The sequence below is a fragment of the Balaenoptera musculus genome, chromosome 10 (genome assembly GCF_009873245.2).
Source record: "Balaenoptera musculus isolate JJ_BM4_2016_0621 chromosome 10, mBalMus1.pri.v3, whole genome shotgun sequence".
Taxonomy (NCBI): Eukaryota; Metazoa; Chordata; class Mammalia; order Artiodactyla; family Balaenopteridae; genus Balaenoptera; species Balaenoptera musculus.
Genome location: NC_045794.1, coordinates 94,711,904 through 94,732,912, shown reverse-complemented (window position 1 = coordinate 94,732,912; position 21,009 = coordinate 94,711,904). Strand labels below are relative to the sequence as shown.

General features: G+C 38.1%; 1 protein-coding gene and 1 non-coding gene across 2 annotated transcripts in view; one reads left to right on the top strand and one right to left on the bottom strand.

Annotated features, from left to right (window-relative positions):
- The first annotated feature begins 565 nt into the window (after window positions 1–565).
- The window catches only part of DMC1 (DNA meiotic recombinase 1), a 38,086-nt gene continuing 17,642 nt past the window's right edge, over window positions 566–21,009 (top strand). Inside the window, exons 1-12 of the mRNA XM_036866189.1 lie at window positions 566–601; window positions 2,049–2,132; window positions 2,815–2,859; window positions 3,773–3,919; window positions 7,265–7,347; window positions 11,129–11,181; window positions 12,551–12,592; window positions 13,703–13,775; window positions 17,036–17,127; window positions 17,543–17,616; window positions 17,749–17,863; window positions 18,672–18,732. Of these exons, the coding sequence (XP_036722084.1) occupies window positions 2,082–2,132; window positions 2,815–2,859; window positions 3,773–3,919; window positions 7,265–7,347; window positions 11,129–11,181; window positions 12,551–12,592; window positions 13,703–13,775; window positions 17,036–17,127; window positions 17,543–17,616; window positions 17,749–17,863; window positions 18,672–18,732 (836 nt within the window). The 5' untranslated portion in view covers window positions 566–601; window positions 2,049–2,081. The remainder of the gene's footprint in view (window positions 602–2,048; window positions 2,133–2,814; window positions 2,860–3,772; window positions 3,920–7,264; window positions 7,348–11,128; window positions 11,182–12,550; window positions 12,593–13,702; window positions 13,776–17,035; window positions 17,128–17,542; window positions 17,617–17,748; window positions 17,864–18,671; window positions 18,733–21,009) is intronic.
- LOC118902905 lies at window positions 6,877–6,942 on the bottom strand. The gene has a single exon (XR_005021621.1). It is a non-coding gene; the product is annotated as a small nucleolar RNA SNORD58 (small nucleolar RNA).

Sequence of the window (21,009 nt, the reverse complement as noted above, 5' to 3'; positions counted from 1 at the left end):
GCCTCATGGTCTTCCACCTCCTGACCCCTTTCCAGCGGCCTCTCTTCATATCAGAACACGCCCCACCTAAAGGCCTTCTTTCTCACAGCAGCCTGTCTTCACCTCAGCGCCCACCTCAGTACCCGCTAATTCGATGCGTCTCCTCAGTGTCCCCACCTCCGTCCTCTCCCTGACCTCAGCATCTCTCTGCGGTCTAGAGAGGACCCAGCCTCCCCTCCGACCAAAGCCCCTCTCCTCAACACACTCCTTCCACCTCAGCGCCCCGCCTCACCCCAGCGCGCCATCCTCAGAGGCTCTTTTTGCTGCTCCAAGTTGCTCCCCTTCTCCCCGGCCCTCCCGCCACCCCGCCCCCTCGCCCTCTGCCCCGCCCCGGGTTCCGCCCCTCGCTCTTCGCTCCGCCCACGGTGGGCCCGCCCCTCCGTCCGGGTCCCGCCCACGCCAGCGGCGCGCCCGAACTAGTCGTTTGGCGCCAAACCTCTCTGTCGGCGACGGGACGCCAGTCTCCGCGTTCTGGTTCTGAGGCAGAATCCCTGAGGACTGGAAGGCCCGGGCGGGGGGCGGAAGGGATTCAGATACCTTGAAAACCTCCGGGAGACTGTGGGTACGAGTGGAGTTTGTGGCAAAAAGGGAAGGCGGGTGAAGAATCTGAGGGGAAACTCGGTTTCCTTTCTTTGGTCATACTCGGTTGTCGTTGCCGGGCCCTGGGCTGGTGGCTTCGTGCGTCCCGCCCCCAACCCAGACCCCGGAGGGAATCTAAGTGCTCTCGAGGGATTTCCAGCATCCTTATTTTAAACCAAGTCGGACCTAAGTCTTGAAGAGGCCTCCTCGGCCTTCTTATGAGGGAGTCAGGTGTCAGGAAAACGGCTGGAGGCGGGGTGGAGGCGGTGAGGGTGATCTGGACCGCGGTCCCCACGATGAGGGACAGCTTCTGGTGCCTTAAGCCGAGGTGTCCGGGAGCCCTACCTTGGATTCAGCTGTTCACCCCGTCAGTTGCTATTTGAGATAGATGGAGAACAATCTCTTTGTTTATCAGGGAGAAAAGAGAGGACAGTCACTGTGGGATTTGGGGTTACCATACATATGATTAGCTATCTGAATGAGGGACCGTACTCCAGAAGATTCCATCTCCACTGTCTCCTCGTTTGCCTCGAATACTTTGCTGTTCAGAGGTACTAGGTGGTAGCGACCATACCTCTACCTTAGCAGTTTGTTCCCCTTCTGGGCCGGGCCCCAACCCGAATTTGGTGTTAAGCGAAGAGATGGAATAGACCAAGAAAACCGATTACTTGGACCACGTTTTCTAATGAACACAGTCATACCTTGTAGATTCCTGAGATCTTAAAACAACTGCTATAGTGTTAAATCAAAGACTCTTTATCTGCTTATTGGCCCTAATATTTTATCATGTTTAAATATTGGGTATCTGCCATAATTTTAAATCTTAAAAAAAAGTACATCACGAAACTAGTAAATACTATAAAACAAAATACATCTGTTTTATTAAACAAAAATATATATGTTACAAGAGAGCCCATTCATAATTCCCAAGCAGGAAGTCATCCCTCAAATATGAGAAAAAAAATATATCTTTTTTTTGAGGATAGACTAAGTTCTAGGTGCCAGGGAGAGTACAAGGAAGATTGACTTAAGGCCAAAGTTCTTAAGAGTGTTGTTAAGCAACATAAAAGTTGAATAACAATATGGAATTCTAATATTCTACTTCTAAATAACATTCCAAGGCAACAAAAAAAGATATTATTAGTCATGATTAATTGTGCTATAGGAAATTGAAAGATGATACAAAGTGGCCAGATTTGAGGAAAGAGAAAAGAAACTAAGTCCCCATCCCCACATACACACACCAACAAAAGAAAGAATGCCACGGGCTTGGAGAAAGAAGATAGGCCAGCCCAGTTGTTCCAAACTAAATATTTTTCTCATTGTCCTTCTGGTCCTTGATATCTGAAATGAAATCAAGAAGGTCTATGGGCAAAGGATTTTGTACTATATGATCTATGACTACTTCTTAATATTTCTTATTTTTCCAGAATTGATTATTTTTCTGCTGTTCACCTTTCAATATGAAGGAGGATCAAGTTGTGCTGGAAGAACCAGGATTCCAAGATGAAGAAGTATGGCTAGAATGTTGAAAGATATGTAGACACTCAGTCATTCTACAAAAATGAAGTTCCTTCTCTGTTAACTACTATTTTTAGAAACTGAGATTAGAAATAAAACATAGTTCTGGAGAGAGGCAATATTACAAATATGTAACAACTTGTTTGGCAAGGGGTGCTAAGATTAGCTACTTAGCAGCTGGCATGAAACTATTTTAATAATTTAACAACTGGTATGGCCATACTGGTACCTATGCTTACTGGTACTGAATAGCAGAGGAAGGAGTGCACGGTCTGGTGGGGAAGAAGACCGAGAAAACATATTTAAAAATAGATTGTGCTGTTCCACTCTTTTGGATTAAGGTCTTAAAAATTTGGAGAGGCCATGGGACTTCTCTGGTGGTCCAGTGGTTAGGACTCCATGCGTCCACTACAGGGGACTCGGGTTCGATCCCTGGTCGGGGAACTAAGATCACGAGTGCCTGTTGGGCTTCGCAGCGCTTTCAGTGTTGGCACTTCTTTTAAGTATGTAACAATGTGTTTGAAAAAGCATTATTGATCCTACCTCAGTCTGTCTAGAGAAGTGGAATTTGAGGCATTTTGGAGTGACTCATAGTACTGAATTAACTCTTTAAAATATGGAAACAGTTGGATATGAAGAATCAACACTCCTTTTTTTCTGTTCCATATCCTTTAGGAATCTTTGTTTCAAGACATTGACCTGTTACAAAAACATGGAATTGTAAGTATTTTTTCAATGCTGTGTGAAATTGTCCATTTTAGAGTTTCTCGGGCTTGACTCTATTGGCATTTGGGACTGGGTAATTCTTTGTTGTGGGAGACTGTCCTGTGCATTTTAGGGTGTTTAGCAGCACCCCTGACTCCTAACCACGCACTATATGCCAGTAGCAACTCTCTAGTTGTGACAACCAAAAATTTCTCCAGATATTGTCAAGTGTCCCCAGGGGGCAAAATTGCCCCCAGTTGAGAACCACTGGTCCAGCTGGAGGCATTCAGAGCTACCTACTGTTTTCATCAACAGAAAATTCACCTTCTGTGTCATGTGATTAAATGACGTTGACAGAAATCAAGACTTTAAGTAACTAGCTAGATGAATTTCAATAGCAATCAGTTGGCAGTAAAACTTCTCTGACATTACCCTTTGAAGCCCTCACATTTAATCTTTTTCAGTTGAATTTAGAAAATTGGAGCAAGAGAAAATCCTGGTCTTTTGGTTATGTAGTTATTTGCATTCTCCAAGGGTAAAGAAAAAAATCTTTAAAAAAATTTTAAAGAACATTTTGGTAATGAAGTTCTGTAGAAGGAAGGAGCTGAACTGAGGGGGTGAACGTGTGATAAATTTGTTAGCTTTCCTACCAACAGACTTTTCTTTTGAATTCCTTGTTACATTGCCATGGTCTCACTAACATTCTTGGGAAATCAGGGCACAGCCAGAACATTTGGCATCATGCTGGGTATGTTCTACTCAGATATTTCCAGAACATTTGGCTACATGGTGGGTGGGTTCCACCTGGCTGCTTGTATAAAATTGGCATCATGATGGAAGTAGATGGACACAAAAGCACATGACATAGTATGGGAGCCTTTCAGGCTGGCATTTTCTCAATCTGCTGCACCCATTCTTTTACTTACAGAATGTGGCTGACATTAAGAAACTGAAGTCAGTAGGCATCTGTACCATCAAAGGGATACAAATGACAACAAGAAGAGCGCTATGCAATGTCAAAGGGCTCTCAGAAGCAAAAGTGGACAAGATTAAAGAGGCAGCCAACAAGCTTATTGTAAGCAAAATCCATTCTTTGTTGTTTTAGCTTAGAAGGGCCCTGTGAGTCTCTGTAGCCTTTCTCATTATGTACAGTAGAAACTATTGTGAGAACTCTGAATTCCTGTAGATCACAAGATATTATACGCCCCATGTTAACTTTTCATCATGTCGGTTTCAAAGCAATTAATTTCTGAAAGAATGAGACAGGGTTAAGAGACCTGGAAAACTATGAAGGTAATTATTTTTTACCAAAACTTTTCTTTTTGTCTCCCCTTATATTACTTTTTTCCCTTTCTGTGTCTCTGCCTTTCCTTCTCCTTTTCTTTTTTTTTTGGCCATACCACGTGACTTGCAGGATCCTAGTTCCGGGACCAGGGATTGAACCTCGGCCCCCGGGCAGTGAGAGTACCAAGTCCTAGCCACTGGACTGCCAGGGAATTCCCTCCTTTTCATATTTTTTATCTTCCTCCTTCTTATTTTTGTCTTATCTCCTCAAACATTGTATCTATGGCTGTTGTGAAGTGCTCAGCAACAAAGAAGTTGCTCTCTCCTGCTATAGGCATTTGATAAGAGAGCATTGCATTTGAAAACGACAGCAGTGGCTGGGTCTACATGTGTGCAGTTAAGATAGATATGACCAAGAATGTGCTCACTGAGGCACCTGAGCTTAAAGCTAAGTGAAACCTATACCTTGTAGCTGGACCCATAGAACGCAAGAGACCTATGCAGCTGAGAGGCTCCAAGCAAAAACACATGCCTTTGACCCAAGCTTTTGTGTAGAGCTGGGGCCACTGGAAGCACCAGCTCTGGAAATACGAATATACAGAAAGGCAAAGTCTCCCTCTTTGCAGAAGAGCAGGCTTCTCCATTTCTACATGTGTATGTGAGGCTCTCATTCCCACCAAGTCCTAGAAAGTCTCTTCACTGACAGCCATCCGGTTTCCTTCCCCAGAGGCAGTCGAGGCATGAGAGTGATGCAATGTGGTCCTGAGCTTGGAGAGGACCCAAGTGAACTGCTCTGAACACAGCTCAGTTGCTTTACCTTCTGAGTACTCTTGGGCAGTATACCTGCAAGTCAGTTCCATAACTGCCAGGGTATCTAATGAAGCCCTAGAGCAGTACCCAGGGTTTGGGAAACTGCTACTTTATAGCTCCTAGGCATTAGTCTCCTTTTCTTTGGAAAATAATTCTATTACCAAAGAAAAGAACCTCTCTCCTTCTCATGTACCTACTAATGCACCAAGAGTCTTATCCTTTCTTAACTAAAGCTGTTTATTCTGAAAGAAAGAGAAAGCGATTGAGACATAGAGGGAGAGACAGACAGAGACAGAGAGAGACAGTTAACTTCACAGTACAGTGGTATGTATCAGAATCATCTGGAGTGGCTTGTAAAGAACACAGAGGCCCAGGCTCATTGAATTAGGATTGGGCATGGGCTTTTCCCCCACTTCAAGTTCTCTGAAGTTTGAGAACCACTGTCATAGTATCAAACAACAAAGAGGGGAATACATTAGACCACATCAGGACCTATTTTCACTAGTTATAACACTGCATCAGCTGTAGCTCATTAATTCAACCAATATGTAGTTTATCTAACATGAAAAATATTGTATCATGAATATTGAAAACTGAAATTCCTGTGCTCCTTCCAACTTCTAGAGCTGGGGGAAATGATGCTATTGAATGAAATCAACTGAATCACTTAGTAAAGTACAATTCTACTTTATGCCATAAATATATCTCATTTAATCCTTACAACTCACCTATGAAAGAGACACTATTATCCCCATTTGACCCAAAAGAGGAAGCCAAAGTACAGCAAGATTAAGTAGTTTACCTGACATCACACAGCTAATAAGTGTTAGAGACATATTTTGAACCTTGGTAGGGTGGCTCAAGAGCCTGTGTTCTTTTTTTTTTTTTTTAATTTTTTCTTTTTTTTATTGTGGTAAAATATACAACATAAAATTTACTATCTTAATCATTTTTAGGTATACAGTTCAGTGGTATTAAATACATTCACGTTGTTGTTGCAGCCATTACCACTATCCCTTCCCCATAACTCTTTTTTTTTTTAATTTTTAAATTTTATTTTAACTCTTTTTTTTTTTTTTTTTTTTTTTTTTTTTTGCATTTATTTTTTTTGCAGCATTTATCCCCAGACCATAGTTTTTGTTTCTTCAGTTTCTTCTGGAATATCTTTTTCTTCTGTGTAGCCTCCTCTTCTGGTTTAGGAACAATCTGTTCTTTTTCAATAAGGATCATCTCAATATGGCAGGGAGAGCTCATGTATGGGTTGATCCGACCATAAGCTCTGTAAGTCCTGCGCCACATCTTGGGGGCTTTGTTCACCTGGATGTGCTCAATGACCAGAGAATCTACATCTAAGCCCTTAAGTTCAGCATTACCCTCTGCATTTTTGAGCATGTGCAGTAAAAATTCAGCACTCTTTTTGGGCCACCAACCCTGAGTCCAGCCCCACTGTTTTGCCTGGGCACACCTACCAGCTCCACCATTGTGAAGTCGGAATGGCACACATTGCTTCTTTTTTTTTTTTTTTAACATCTTTATTGGAGTATAATTGCTTTACAATGGTGTGTTAGTTTCTGCTTTATAACAAAGTGGATCAGTTATACATATACATATGTTCCCATATCTCTTCCCTCTTGCATCTCCCTCCCTCGCACCCTCCCTATCCCACCCCTACACATTGCTTCTTTAAAGTGACACCCTTCAAGTACTTGGTGGCTTTTCGGATATGCATACCCTTAATGGCCTGGGCAGTTTCACGAGTGTTCTTAAAGTGAACACGAAGATTTGAACCTCTTGATTTGCATGATTTTGTGGGGTTTTCTGGGTCAAGTGAATAGCGAACCATTTTTAGAGGTCACCTGGAAGCAAGCAAGAATAATTCTGTCAACATATATTTACAGTAACTCATATAGTTTATATATTTACCAAACGCTGCCGGAAGCTACCCAGAGAGTTGTTGTTTTCATGATTAATCCAAAGGTGTCCTAAGAAATGCCATCATTGCAGTCTTTTTTTTAAAAATTTAATTTAATTAATCTATTTTTTTCTATTCTTTTTCAAATTCTTTTCCCATTTAGGTTATTACAGAATATTGAGCAGAGTTCCCTGTGTTATACAGTAGGTCCTTGTTATCTATTAACAAGGTTATCTATTTTAAGATAAGAGCCTATGTTCTTAACCATGATCTTGTGCTGCCTTCAAAGACAAATGAACTGTAGCTTATATCAAATGATGACCCTGGTAATCAAGTATATAGCTTTTGGTGGGATTTGAAATTAAAACCATCATCTTATACCCTTTTTGAACTTTTTCTTTTGTCTTTCTGTAGGAACCAGGATTCCTGACTGCATTTGAGTATAGTGAAAAGAGGAAGATGGTTTTCCATATCAGCACTGGGAGCCAGGAATTTGAGTATGTATCTCATATTTTTTATAACCACTAAGCACAATCTTTGGAATACTGTATTTCTTTTCCTCTATCCAGGTTGTTATTTTGACTATAAGTAGTAGAAATAGCTTCCTATTTTGCAGAAGGTTTTTTTTTTTCTCAAAAGGCAACTGAAGCAAATAAATTCCAGACTGCTTGTAAAAACAGGATTAAATTTCTTACAAGAAATTCAGACCCAAAATATAAGTAGTTTCTAAATCAGCCTATATTAATCTATAAACCATTTAAAAAATTAGTTTAACTTTTCATTTCCCTTTTCTTCTCCATTGATGAAGGAAATTCCATTTCACTTTTGGTTTTACTTAAAAATCGGTTGTTAGAGTGAATATTTTAGAAGAAATAATGCAGTGTTGGTTTTGCTCTTCAGCCTCAGCAGTTTTAAATTCCCTTTTTATTTATCATCTTATGATTCCTGAGACATAGTCATCATCTTCCCAATGCAAGTTGACTAGAATGTGGTTTTTTTTCTCTACCTTAGTAGGCAGAGTTACTGTTTCATAAGTCAGAGCAGTGGCCAAGATCAATTTGAACAAAAGCAGTATTTCTTCAAAGTATTCCTCAAAACCCTGACCTCACAAAAAACTGCAAGAAAAAAAGAGTTCATAGTCAAATATGCCTCCACTTGAATGTCTGCTAGGCAGCTCAGACTTCACAGGTCTGAAATCAAACTTCTGATCTTTGCCCCAGATCTGCTCCTCCTAAAATCTCCCTCATCCTGAGCTCTTTTTGATCCTCAGATCTGAAACCTTAGTGTCATCCTTAGCACCTCTTTTCCCCTCTCACACCCTAACTCTAATCTATTAACAAATCCTGGCTGCTCTACCTTCAAATATATTTAGTCAGAACAAACCAACCGGGCTTCCCTGGTGGCGCAGTGGTTAAGAATCCGCCTGCCAATGCAGGGGACACGGGTTCGAGCCCTGGTCCAGGAAGATCCCACATGCCGCGGAGCAACTAAGCCCGTGCGCCACAACTACTGAGCCTGTGCTCTAGAGCCCGTGAGCCACAACTACTGAGCCTGCATGCCACAACTATTGAAGCCCGCGTGCCTAGAGCACATGCTCTGCAACAAGAGAAGCCACCGCAATGAGAAGACCGCGCACTGCAGAGAAGAGTAGCCCCCGCTTGCAGCAGCTAAAGAAAGACCGCGCAGCTACGAAGACCCAGCGCAGCCAAAAATAAATAAATAAAAATAAATAAATTTATAAAAAACAAAACAATCCTTATATTAAAAAAAACCAACCAGTTTCTTCAACAAATAAACTATAAGGAATAAAAAAAAAAGAGATGGAATCAGGGAGAAGACCTAGAGATTAAAAGAGATTTAAAAGACATGTCACTTAATCCCAATATGTGGATCTTATTTTGGATACTGATTCAAACACACACGGATAATAAGACATATGAGACTGAAAATTGAACACTTACTAGATAGTTGATATTAAGGAATTACTAATTTTTTAAGTGTGATAATGGTAATACAGTTATGTTAAAAATAAGAGTCTTCATCTTGTAGAGATACCTACTGAAATAGTTAGGATGAAATGATATGTTGCCTAGAATGTGCTTAAAGTAATATGAAAAGGGAGGGAAGTGGTTGGAGGTTTATATGAAAAAAGGTTGACCATGAGTTCATAGCTGATAATTTTTGAAGCTGAGTTATAGGTACATGAAGGTTCATTATTATACTGTTTTTGTCTACTTTTGTATGTTTGAAATTGTCCATAATAGAAAGTTTATATATATATATGTGTGTGTATATATATATATATATTTTTTTTTTTTCTATTTGTGTCTATATGTGTACAGAGAAAGAGAAGAAATACGAATTCAATTTCTTCTCACCACCTTCTCCTTTGTTACCTCACTGGTCTAAAACACCTATTAGTATCTCTTCTGGATTATTAATAATAACTTCTAACTAACTTCCCTCCTTTAGACCTTGCCCCTACCATTTATTCTTCACATAGGAGCCAGAATAATCCTTTTAAAACATAGGTCAGGGCTTCCCTGGTGGCGCAGTGGTTGAGAATCTGCCTGCCAATGCAGGGACACGGGTTCGAGCCCTGGTCTGGGAAGATCCCACATGCCACGGAGCAGCTGGGCCCGTGAGCTACAACTACTGAGCCTGCGCGTCTGGAACCTGTGCTCCGCAACAAGAGAGGCCGCGATGGTGAGAGGCCCGCGCACCGCGATGAAGAGTGGTCCCCACTTGCCACAACTAGAGAGAGCCCTCGCACAGAAACGAAGACCCAACACAGCCATAAATAAAAGTAAAAAAAAATTAAAAAATAAAAATTAAAACATAGGTCAGATCATAACACCCCTCTGCCCAAAACACCCTAATGACCCCATCTCACTCAGAGCAAAAGCCAAAATCCTCTCTAATCTCAAATCTAAGCTCATCTTTAATTCATCTTGTGGTTTACTATGTACCAACCACACTAACTTCTTTGCTATTCCTAGAACATGCCAGATACACTCCCACCTCAGGGCCTTTGCACTTAGCATTCCCTCTGCCCAGAACACTCTTTCGTCATTACGTTCATGACTTGCTGTCAGGTTTTTCAGGTCTTTGCTAAAATGTCCACTTCTCACTAAGGCCTTCTCTGATCAATTTATTTGAAAATTTATTCGAAAACTCCCCATCTTCATCCTCAGCACATCTTATCCCCTTTCTGGATCTAATTTTTATCCATACCATTTAATAACAACTGACATACCACACATTTTACTTATGTTATTGTCTGTTATTATGTTTATTATTATGTTTATTGTCTGTTATTGTCTGAGCCTGTGCTCTAGGGCCTGTGAGCCACAACTACTGAGCCCACGTGCTGCAACTACTGAAGCCCATGCACCTAGAGCCCGTGCTCTGCAACAAGAGAAGCCACTGCAATGAGAAGCCCGTGCGCCACAACGAAGAGTAGCCCCCGCTCACTGCAACTAGAGAAAGCCGGTGCACAGCAACAAAGACCCAATGCAGCCAAAAATAAATAAATTAATAAATAAATAAATAACTACAAAGATTTTAAAAGTGCTCTTACCAGGTCTTAGCACAATTGCCATAATTAATATTTGTTGCATTAAATGAATGAATGAGATTAATTAACTTTAGGTCTTTCCATATCAAGAGTATGTATTAAATGCGCTGAATCACTGCATTACCAGTTAAGTGCATACTGTCAAAATCTGACAGTTATTCTTCTATCTGCTAGCGTTACCTGTCACGTCTTTGAATATTTTCTATTCTGACATGTTCTTCATAGAATTTGGTTTGTGTGAGATAAGCCAGTCATGGTGACAATCACTGGATTCTCCTAATATCTATTTTTCATGTTTTTCAGTACATTAAAAAAAATTGGATATTCAGTTGACTTTTAGAAACATAGTCCCAGCACAATATGAAAAACCCAATTAATAACTAAAATCATTTATTTGCACTCCAATTCAGTTCTTTAGAATTACTGAAATATAAGCCCTGCATAGCCCATTTCCTATTGGTACACAGGAGTAAGAACAACAGGGCTTATAAATTGTTTTGTTGATCCCCCTGCCCATACACAGTATAACCTGTGATCTAAACAGGTGGGAAGCCGTTTATTCAGCCAAGAATTCCTGTTCATGTTGGACAGATAGAAAGATATATAGATAGATATAAATGATACTAATGATATCAGCACTTTCTCCTTTCTTGATATCTCTATTTCTGTTCCCGTTACTAAAGCTTACTTTCTATTTCTAGTAAGTTGCTAGGAGGTGGAATTGAAAGCATGGCAATCACAGAAGCTTTTGGAGGTAGGTAGAACCTTAATATTTTGTTATATGAAAAATATGTGTATATATACACACCCATATATATATAATTAAGTAGTCAATTGTAAATTGTATCTATTTTGGAACTTGTGAAATATCAGTTATCATAATGCAAGATCATTCTGGGCTGCAATTAAAATATATTCCAACATTAACAGATGAGTTTTATTGTCATTTTTCATCTTTTTATCTCTGATTCCTATAGAAGAGATTAGAATTTTTTTCTCTCATACCTTCAGGGGGTAGTTGTATAATGAGACCGATCTTATTTCTAAGAAATACATGTTTCAGGAACATAGAGAATGGATTTCCCTTCCCTTATTGTATCCTCTATTAAAAAAAAAAAAGTCAGGAATTCCCTGGCGGTCCAGTGGTTAGGACTCTGCGCTCTCACTGCCAAGGGCCCAGGTTTGGTCCCTGGTTGGGGAACAAGAATCCCACGGGCCGCACAGTGTGGTCAAAAAAAAAAAAAAAAAGTTCATGCATAGCTATGTTACGTACTATTCCTGACAGTTCCAGTATTTTCAGTCCTCAGAGAACTAAATCTGTTTTTTGGTTGTTGCTTTTTTTTTTTTTAATATTTATTTTATTTATTTATTTATTTGGCTGCATCAGGTCTTAGTTGCAGCACACGGGATCTTTTAGTTGCAGCATGTGGGCTCTTAGTTGCAGCATGCAGGATCTAGTTCCCTGACCTGGGATGGAGCCCGGGCCTCCTGCATTGGGAGCGTGGAGTCTTAACCCCTGGACCACCAGGGAAGTCCCATTTTTTTGTTTTGTTTTGTTTTTTTGGTGTTGATGTTTCTGTTGACTTGGAGAAATAAATCTGTGTTTAATTATTTCAGTTGACTCTCAGTCTTAATGGCTTTCCTGCTGTTGTATTCATTGATATTTGTGAGCTTATTTCTTGATTTTAATCTGTTGGAGTTCAATAGACCTAAATTGGTGAGTGGGGACATTTCTCTCTGGAGAGAATTTGCTTTTGTTTGTAGCTAGGGAATACCACCAATCTGAGGATCCCTCTGGGATCCCCCCTGAGGATCTCAGGTCAGTGGGAGAACCCCAGGCTCTCATTCCTGTGGTGGAGTCTTAAACTTTCATTTATATAACTATTCTTAAGGAAAATTTGGTTTAAGTTAATTATTATCTAAAGGACAGTTCTGAAAAAGAAAACCTTTTAAAAGTTGTTTTTACTACTGGTATTCATATATGCAGAATCCATTCATGACACAGAGGTACTTTATGTGTGAGATTTGACAGTTGGAAAAGAAAACCATACTCTGAGGCCATATTTATTCTTTACGAAAATATCTAAAAATTAACTATGTATTTTTTTTTCTACATTTCACAGAATTTCGAACTGGAAAAACCCAACTCTCTCATACCCTCTGTGGTAAGGATATGTAACAACAACAATAATAACAATAACAATAATAATCATAGCTATCACTTACTATTCTACTTTGTGCCTGGTACTTACATAATCTCATGTAATCTGAACAAACTTGCAAGGAAACTAAAACTCAGAGACATTACATAAACTGCCCATGGTTACACAAATACCAGAGCTGGTCTTTGAATGTGTGATGCTTGAGGTGATGTATGTACTGCACTCTGAACACATGAATGGAAATACGGAGGAGGTAAATGGGTATATGAATGTATTGGTGGAGAGAGGTATTCATTCATGGTCTCGATTTTTCCCATTCTATCTTTTCTATATTATATTTATGAGAATGTCACAGAATCTTTTGAGGCCTAGAATTCCTTACTTTCCATAGAGTAAGGTTGGAACTAAAAAAGACTTAAATGTTTCTAAAGCAAAATAAGCAAAAATACCTCCTTTTGCATAAAGACATCACACTACATTTCTTTGACCTAAGTAGAAGGAGCATGGAAAAGTGTTTAATAAGGGGATTCTGGCATCAAAATAGCTCTGCCAATAATAGCTGCGTGACCTTGGGCAAGTTGCTTCACCTTTCAGATTTTCCCCATCAGTAAAACAGGAGTAATGATAGTGCCAAACTTAGGGTTGTTTTGAAAAATAAATGAAATAATGCATGTACTTTATGTAAAGTAATTCCTTAGTGTTAACTACTACATATAAAGAAAATGCATTTAAAATTTTGACATACATTAATTGAAAAGTTACTTAAATGAGTTATGTAGCATAAATTATATTTATGATTATTTCTTACAGAAAAAAGTTAGTGATACTTAAATTCTACTTCTCTAGGAGAACTAAATTTCATGAATATCTCCCATTGTGAAAGATATTGACATTCTTTGTTGAATTACTACTATGCTGGCAGAATACTTATAATTTTACCACTGGTTAGTAATATAAAAATATAGCATGCTGTTTAGAAACTAAAGGATCATTATTCTTTGCTACATGGCTAGAGAGTTGCAACCAGCCTAAATACCATGTTAATTTATATACGCATTTGTACAAAGTTTATTCACTCTTACTAATATTAACTAAATTTTAATTGCTTTCTAGTGACAGCTCAACTTCCAGGAGCAGGTGGTTACTCAGGAGGAAAGATTATCTTCATTGATACAGAAAATACTTTGTAACCCTTTTATTTACGCAAGTTGCTAACATAATAGTGAGATATAGTACTGTTACTATAAAAGAGAATTTGTTTGAAATATGTCATTTTGTGATCACCCTGTAAACCAGCAATAATGAGAAAAGCCAAGGGAAAACAGTTGCTAGTCGAGTTCGCAAATCACTTTTTCCCCCTGAAATTTTTATTTTATTTTATTTTATTTTTTATTGAAGTATAGTTGACTTATAATGTTGTGTCAGTTTCAGGTGTACAGCAAAGTGATCCAGTTTTATATACATATATATATATGTATATATACATATATATCTATTCTTTTTCAGATTCTTTTTCCCTTATAGGTTATTAGGTTATGACAAAATATTGAGTATAGTTCCCTGTGCTATACAGTAGGCAGTAGATCCTTGTTGGTTATCTATTTTATATATATTAGTGTATATATGTTAATCCCAAACTCCTAATTTATCCCTCCCCACCACTCTTTCCCCTTTGGTAACCATAAGTTTGTTTTCTATGTTCAAATCACCTTTTTTAAAAAAAGGTTTCACTTCTCCAAATGGGTTTGGTATAAAATTGACAAAACAAATACATGAGAGGAAACTACATCTTATTTGTTTTTAATTCTCTTACTTCTCCAAAGATTTAACTTAATAGCTAGAAGATTATTGACTCATTCAAAGTCATGGTCTCAAATAAAGGAAAAGGTCTGAATTGAACAAAAATACAGAAGGAAAAAGAGAAGAACCTGTTTGGGTAACAAAAAGAATTGCAGTTTTATTGAAGTGTAAGTTATTTCAGAAAGCAAGACTGGAAATGTGGGTCTTAGACATGAAGGGCCTTGAAGCTGGATGATGGGTGTAAATTGGATTCTTTTGCAATATTCTAGGCAAGTAATGAGATTTGATGACTGTATTTGGTAGACAAAAGAAAGAGAGGCTTGGGAAACCACTCTTAGGTTTGTCTAGATACTAGGAAAATAATGATGACAGAATTGGGAAGATCATGTTTCAGAGAAAAGATGATGTTTCATTTTAATATGTCGAATATGAGGTACAGAAGGACATCCACCATATGGCAGTTGGAAATGTTGGACTCAGCTTGAGAAACGGGTAGGGCCAAGGATATGGATAGAATAGCCAGGGGGAGGCAAGAGAACTTACATAGAGAGAAGAGAAGAGAACTGAGAACATAACTTTGGGGTGTGCCTATGTCTAGGAAGAGGGACTAAAAAGACGAATCAATAGAGACAGACAAAGTAAGAGGATATCTGGTTGTGGATGCTAAGCATAAGGAAAGTTTCAAGAAGAAAATGGTAGTCAGTGATGTTCCACAGAGAGAGAGAGAGAGAAGGTGCAAAATGAAAAATATCACTGAGGTTTGCAATTAGGAGTCCAAGAGGCCATTTGCAGTAAAGTAAGATGATGGAAGCTTGTTGCAAATAAACAGTAAGGAATTGAGGCAGTGTGTAATTAACCAATAAATAGAAGAAATACGGTAGTTTGAGGAGATATCAGGTTCAGAGGACATTCTTTTTAACAATAGGACTGTAGGAAGAGGCACTCAGCTGGAGTTCAGCTAGTTTCAGAAACAGTGGATTAAGGATGGTTCTTGAGAGGGAGGAATTGTTCTTGCAGAATAGCTACCACTGTTGGGGCAATTTGGATTTTATCAAGAATGGCTGAAAGAAACAGTTAGGAGCCAGGTCACATGCAAGAGGGAATATGGAGGAACAGCTGGGCGGAACAAGGACATGCAGGGGCCCGAGTGGAATGTTCTCACTCTTTCAGTGTCTCTTACATGTGTACTGCTCTCTCTTGGTACTTTTCTTTTTATGTGTTTATATTTTGCCTACATAATTATGTTTTACACTTACCTATGGCATAGATTATCTTATGACCCTTAAATCCTCCACAGTGCCTTGCACTGGTAATTGGTTAATATAGTAACCGATTCCATACGGGAATCAGTTAATAAACATTTGTAAATTGATTTGAACTTCCCTTCAGCATAAGCCCAACTTTTACATTCCTGGTTACATAGTCACCCGGTTTTGTAAAAACTGACATAGTGAAAAACATTTTTTATTGCCTCTTCCAATTCCTTGTCTTCTTTGATTTGTCCACCAAAAACATCTACTGGGTATACTCAGCAGCAATAGAAGATTTAAGTGGCTGTCACTAAAGCTCTGAAGAAAACATATATAGTGTTGTAGGACAGAGATGGCTGGGAAATCCTAAAGACAATTCAATTAAATGTTTACTGAACTAGTTCCAAGTGTCACAAATAAGATTATAAATGGTCCTTACTTTACAGTTACTTATAGTATGATCAGTATTATACAAATACTGTAAACAAAGTGAAATGAGACCACAGACATGCATTTTATTTTATCTTACTTCACTTTAGAGAATATTATAGACATATTGTTGGGATCACCAAAGACCTATAAAGAATGTTTATTACTCCTTTATAGTCTAGATAGGTATGTGATTATTAGCATCTTCCAGAATACCTTTTCAGGTACACTGAATTTGCCCCCCTATGAATTTACTAATTTCAGAATGCTAACACAACTCCTTTAGAAGAAAGTGGATTTTAAACCCTAAATAAACCAAAAACTATATGATAATAATTCCCTTCTGGACCCTTGAAGTTACTTTTTTGACCCTTTGGTTTATGTAGTCAAATCTATCATTTGTTGGCAACACGTGGTTAGTGATATGTTAAACTATTTCATGTTGAACAAGTGAGGAATATGAAGAGAGTGAATTAATTCACTTTGAAGTGACTTGAATTATAATTCAGTGATATTATCTTCCTAGAATAGGTCTATATTTATTGAACTGAGAACAACAGAGATTCACAAATCTTAGTTTCTAGTTTTTCTCTTGGAACTGATTTGCTGCATAATCCTGAGTCATTTGCCTAATCTCTGTTTGTCAGTGTCCTCCTTTGTAAAATGTAATAGAGGCCATAACAACTAACTTCCAAGGTTATTGTTTAGATAATTTAATATTTAAATTCATTACTGTCTCATTATTTCTATCACTGTTATCACTATCTAAGGTATTCATTAATTGAGGCACTTATGAAAAACAAAGTCTGATATAGATTTTAACTGATTATTAGTATCCTCCAGAATACCTTCGCAGGTACAGTGTTTTGCCTCTCTTTGATACCCTTGCTACGGTATTATTTTTTGTATTTGTTGTCTAAACTTTTTGGAATTGATTTATTGAATCCTTAATCCTGGCATACTCCAGCCGTCCAGATCGCCTTCGGGACATTGCTGATCGCTTCAATGTAGACCATGATGCAGTCCTGGACAATGTACTTTATGCACGTGCATATACTAGTAAGAGCCCCATGCAATTGGATGCTTAGGCTGTTTTAAGGTTGGCAGCACTGATTTATTATTTGAGTGATGCTTACAACATTTTGACACTATTCTTTTCTCTTTCTATTTTACTTTTCTCCAAATTTATTTAGTCAGTCCACAAATTTTATCATCTGGTAAGTCCTTAGACATTGAAATGCTCTCAAATTATTTCTTATTCTTTGTCTTTGAAATGGAGAGTAACATTCTTTTTGGATGAGGTAGCATTTGGTATGTATGCTAATATAGAATATGAAATCATATTTAATAAAGTCATAAATAATTAAGAAAATCCTTCAAGGACTCTCTTTTGCCTGACTCCCAAGAACATACATGATCTTAGCCTCTGCTTCTTCTAGTTTTTATAACATTTTCCCACTGCATTTCCCACCAGGTGAACATCAGATGGAGCTACTTGATTATGTAGCAGCAAAGTTCCACGAAGAAGCTGGCATCTTCAAACTATTGGTACGAGCTTTTAAATATTGCTCAATCTAGAGCTATTTAGCATATTATCTTTCTTCTATTGATTCCAATTCAAATTAACTTGTTCCTTCCATTTCCAAATGCATTATTTATTTTTACATTAATCCTACACAGATCATTGATTCAATAATGGCACTTTTCCGAGTGGATTTCAGTGGTCGTGGGGAGTTGGCTGAACGGCAGCAAAAACTGGCCCAGATGTTGTCACGACTCCAAAAAATCTCAGAAGGTAGATTTTTTTCCTTAATTTTTAAAAAATAAATTATTTATTTATATTTGGCTGCGTTGCTGTGCGCAGGCTTTCTCTAGTTGCAGTGAACAGGGGCTACTCTTTTTTTTTTTTTTTTTTTGGCTGTGTTGGGTCTTCATTGCTGTGCGCGGGCTTTCTCTAGTTGCGGTGAGCAGGGGCTACTCTTTGCTGCGGTGCGCAGGCTTCTCATTGCAGTGGCTTCTCTTGTTGCGGAGCACCGGCTCTAGGCGTGCGGGCTTCAGTAGCTGTGGCACATGGGCTCAGTAGTTGTGGCTCGCGTGTTCTAGAGCGCAGGCTTAGTAGTTGTGGCGCACGGGCTTAGTTGCTCCGCAGCATGTGGGATCTTCCTGGACGAGGGCTCAAATCCGTGTCGCCTGCATTGGCGGGCGGATTCTTAACCACTGCACCACCAGGAAAGTCCCTCAGAAGGTAGATTTTTTAAATAAATGGTGATGTCAGAATAGCACCTGTGACTGTTTGCTAAGTAGGTTTTGTAGAGAAGCTCAGAATAATGTCAGGAGGCAATCCATTTTTTAAAAATAAAATTTCCTTCATGGGAATACATCTCTTTTTTTAAACCAAAAATACTGATTCTAATACAATAAGGTACCTAAATATTATAACAATAATAACTTTAACTTATGATATCAATGTAAAAACAGGAATGTAATCTTGTTCATCAAATAAATTCATGGCACAATATTTCTAAACTCTGAGATCTAAGCAATGAACTTTTAATATTCACATTGTCATTCTCTTAGTTTCTTAATTTTATTTCTTGATGCAGAATATAATGTGGCTGTGTTTGTGACCAATCAAATGACTGCTGACCCAGGAGCAACTATGACGTAAGCCCTAATATTCTGCTTTTGTATTTCACAAAAGTTAATATCAAAAGGGTTAGAGTGTAGAATAGGAAATAATTCCAAAATCATCAGCCTTGATGTGGACACAGATATGTCACAAATCACTATTTGTTATCCAGATCTATTTTTCTCTAGTTTTTTTATAAAACAAAGCAATAGTTTAACTATTTTCAGAGATAATTTGGGTTCCTTTTTGTCTAGGACTAAAAGGATATTGGAGGACAATAAGAAAAAGATCTTAGGGAAATAAAAACTTATATTCCAGATACATGAATGGTTTCTAATGCACTGATAAGCTGTTAGCCTACAAACAAAAAAAGCAGGCTCTCTACAGGATATACATGAGATATATTTATAAGAGGTCCTATGAGAGAAGTCTCCTGTTTGAAGAAACAGAATTTCACTCCACACTAGGCATATTCAGAATTTGTTGAAGTAGTTGTGTACATAATAAACATATTGATGGCTCTGCTTGAAAGATGGCAGTGGATAGAAAGACAAGGAGATGGTGGTGTGATGAATTGGGAGATTGGGATTGACATATGTATAAAATGGATAACTAATAAGAACCTGCTGTATAAAAAAATAAATTAAATTAAATTAAAAAAAAAAAAAGAAAGACAAGGAGAGCTAAAGTAGTATAGTGAAACAGAAAGTTCAAAGAAGGACTTCCCTGGTGGTCCAGTGGTGGAGGCTCCATGCTCCTAATGCAATGGGCCCGGGTTCGATCCCTGGTCAGGGAACTAGATCCTGCATGCCACTACTAAAAGATCCCACAAGCCACAACTAAAGAAAAAAAAGATCCTGCATGCCACAACTAAGACCTGGCGCAGCCAAATAAATAAATAAATATATATTTAAAAAAAAAAAAACAGAAAGAAAATTCGAAGAAAGTTCAGTTGCCACCATCAAGAGTTTTGAGCATTATGTATCTGAATAAGCAGTCAAAATAGCCCTGAATCTATGTACTGCTTTTTTAAAGGTCTTTTCAGCAACTTCTTATTTATAATAATTTTTAGCCAGAGAAAAGTTGCAAGACTAGCACAATGAATCCACAAATATCATTTGCCTAGTTTCATCAGTTGTTAACATTTTGCCACATTTTTTCCCTCTGTGTGTTTGTGAGTGTGCATGTGTATGTAAAATCTCTCTATATGCTACATACGCACACATGCTCATATATGTAAAAGTGTATATGTTTTGTGAACCTTTTGAGAGTTTTTTTCTCTGAACCAGTGAGAATTATTTGCAGACATCATGACACATCACTTCTTAGTACGTCAGCATATCTCTTCTAAGAACAAGGACATTCTTCTACATAACTAAAACATAATTAGCACAGTCAGGGAATTTAACATTGGCGTACTATTTATCCAATACACAGTTATATTCAAGTGTCTCCAATTGTTCCAATAATATCCTTTGTAGTTTGGGGGGTTTCTTGTTTTGTTTTTGATTCAGGATCAGTTAAGGATCATGCATCCCACGTACTTGTCATGTCTCTTTAGTTTCCTTTAATCAAAACAGCTCCTCAACCTTCGTTAGATTTTTGTGACACTGACTCTCTTTTTTGGTGGCGCTGTGCAGCATGCGGGATCTTAGTTCCTCGACCAGGGATTGAACCCATGCCCCCTGTATTGGGAGTGAGTGACATTTTTGAAGCGCACAGGCCAACTGTTTTTCAGAATGTCTCTCAATTTGGAGTTGATTTTTTTCTCATTGGCAGAAAAACTACTAATATATAAGTGATGTTACGACCTTTTCCATATATTGCATCAGGAGGCACACTGGCAGTTTGTCCTTTTATTAGTGATAAGTTTGATCATGTGATTAAGATGGTGTTCACAAGATTTCTCCATTGTAAAAGACCTTCTCCTGCTTGTAATTAATAAGTAATTCGTGGGGTGATACTTTGAGACTTGTGTAAATATCATGTTCTGCACCCATTGGATTTAATATCCATTGGAGATTCTTGCTTAAATCATTACTCTGATGGTTGCAGTACAAAGTTCTGTTACTTTAAAACTGAGTCAGTACATCATTTGGTAGCAGATAAATCAGTCATTGACATATATGTTAGAAGATATTTGATATGATATTCTAAATTATGTAAATTGTACTGAAATGAATATATCTCTCTTTAGGCATTTTCTAAACTAAACCCTAAGAGTATTGCTGCATCTTCTGTAGTTTGCTATAGCTCTCACTTTCAATATGCTTTTATGAATATTTTCTACTTAATTACATGAGATTCCAATG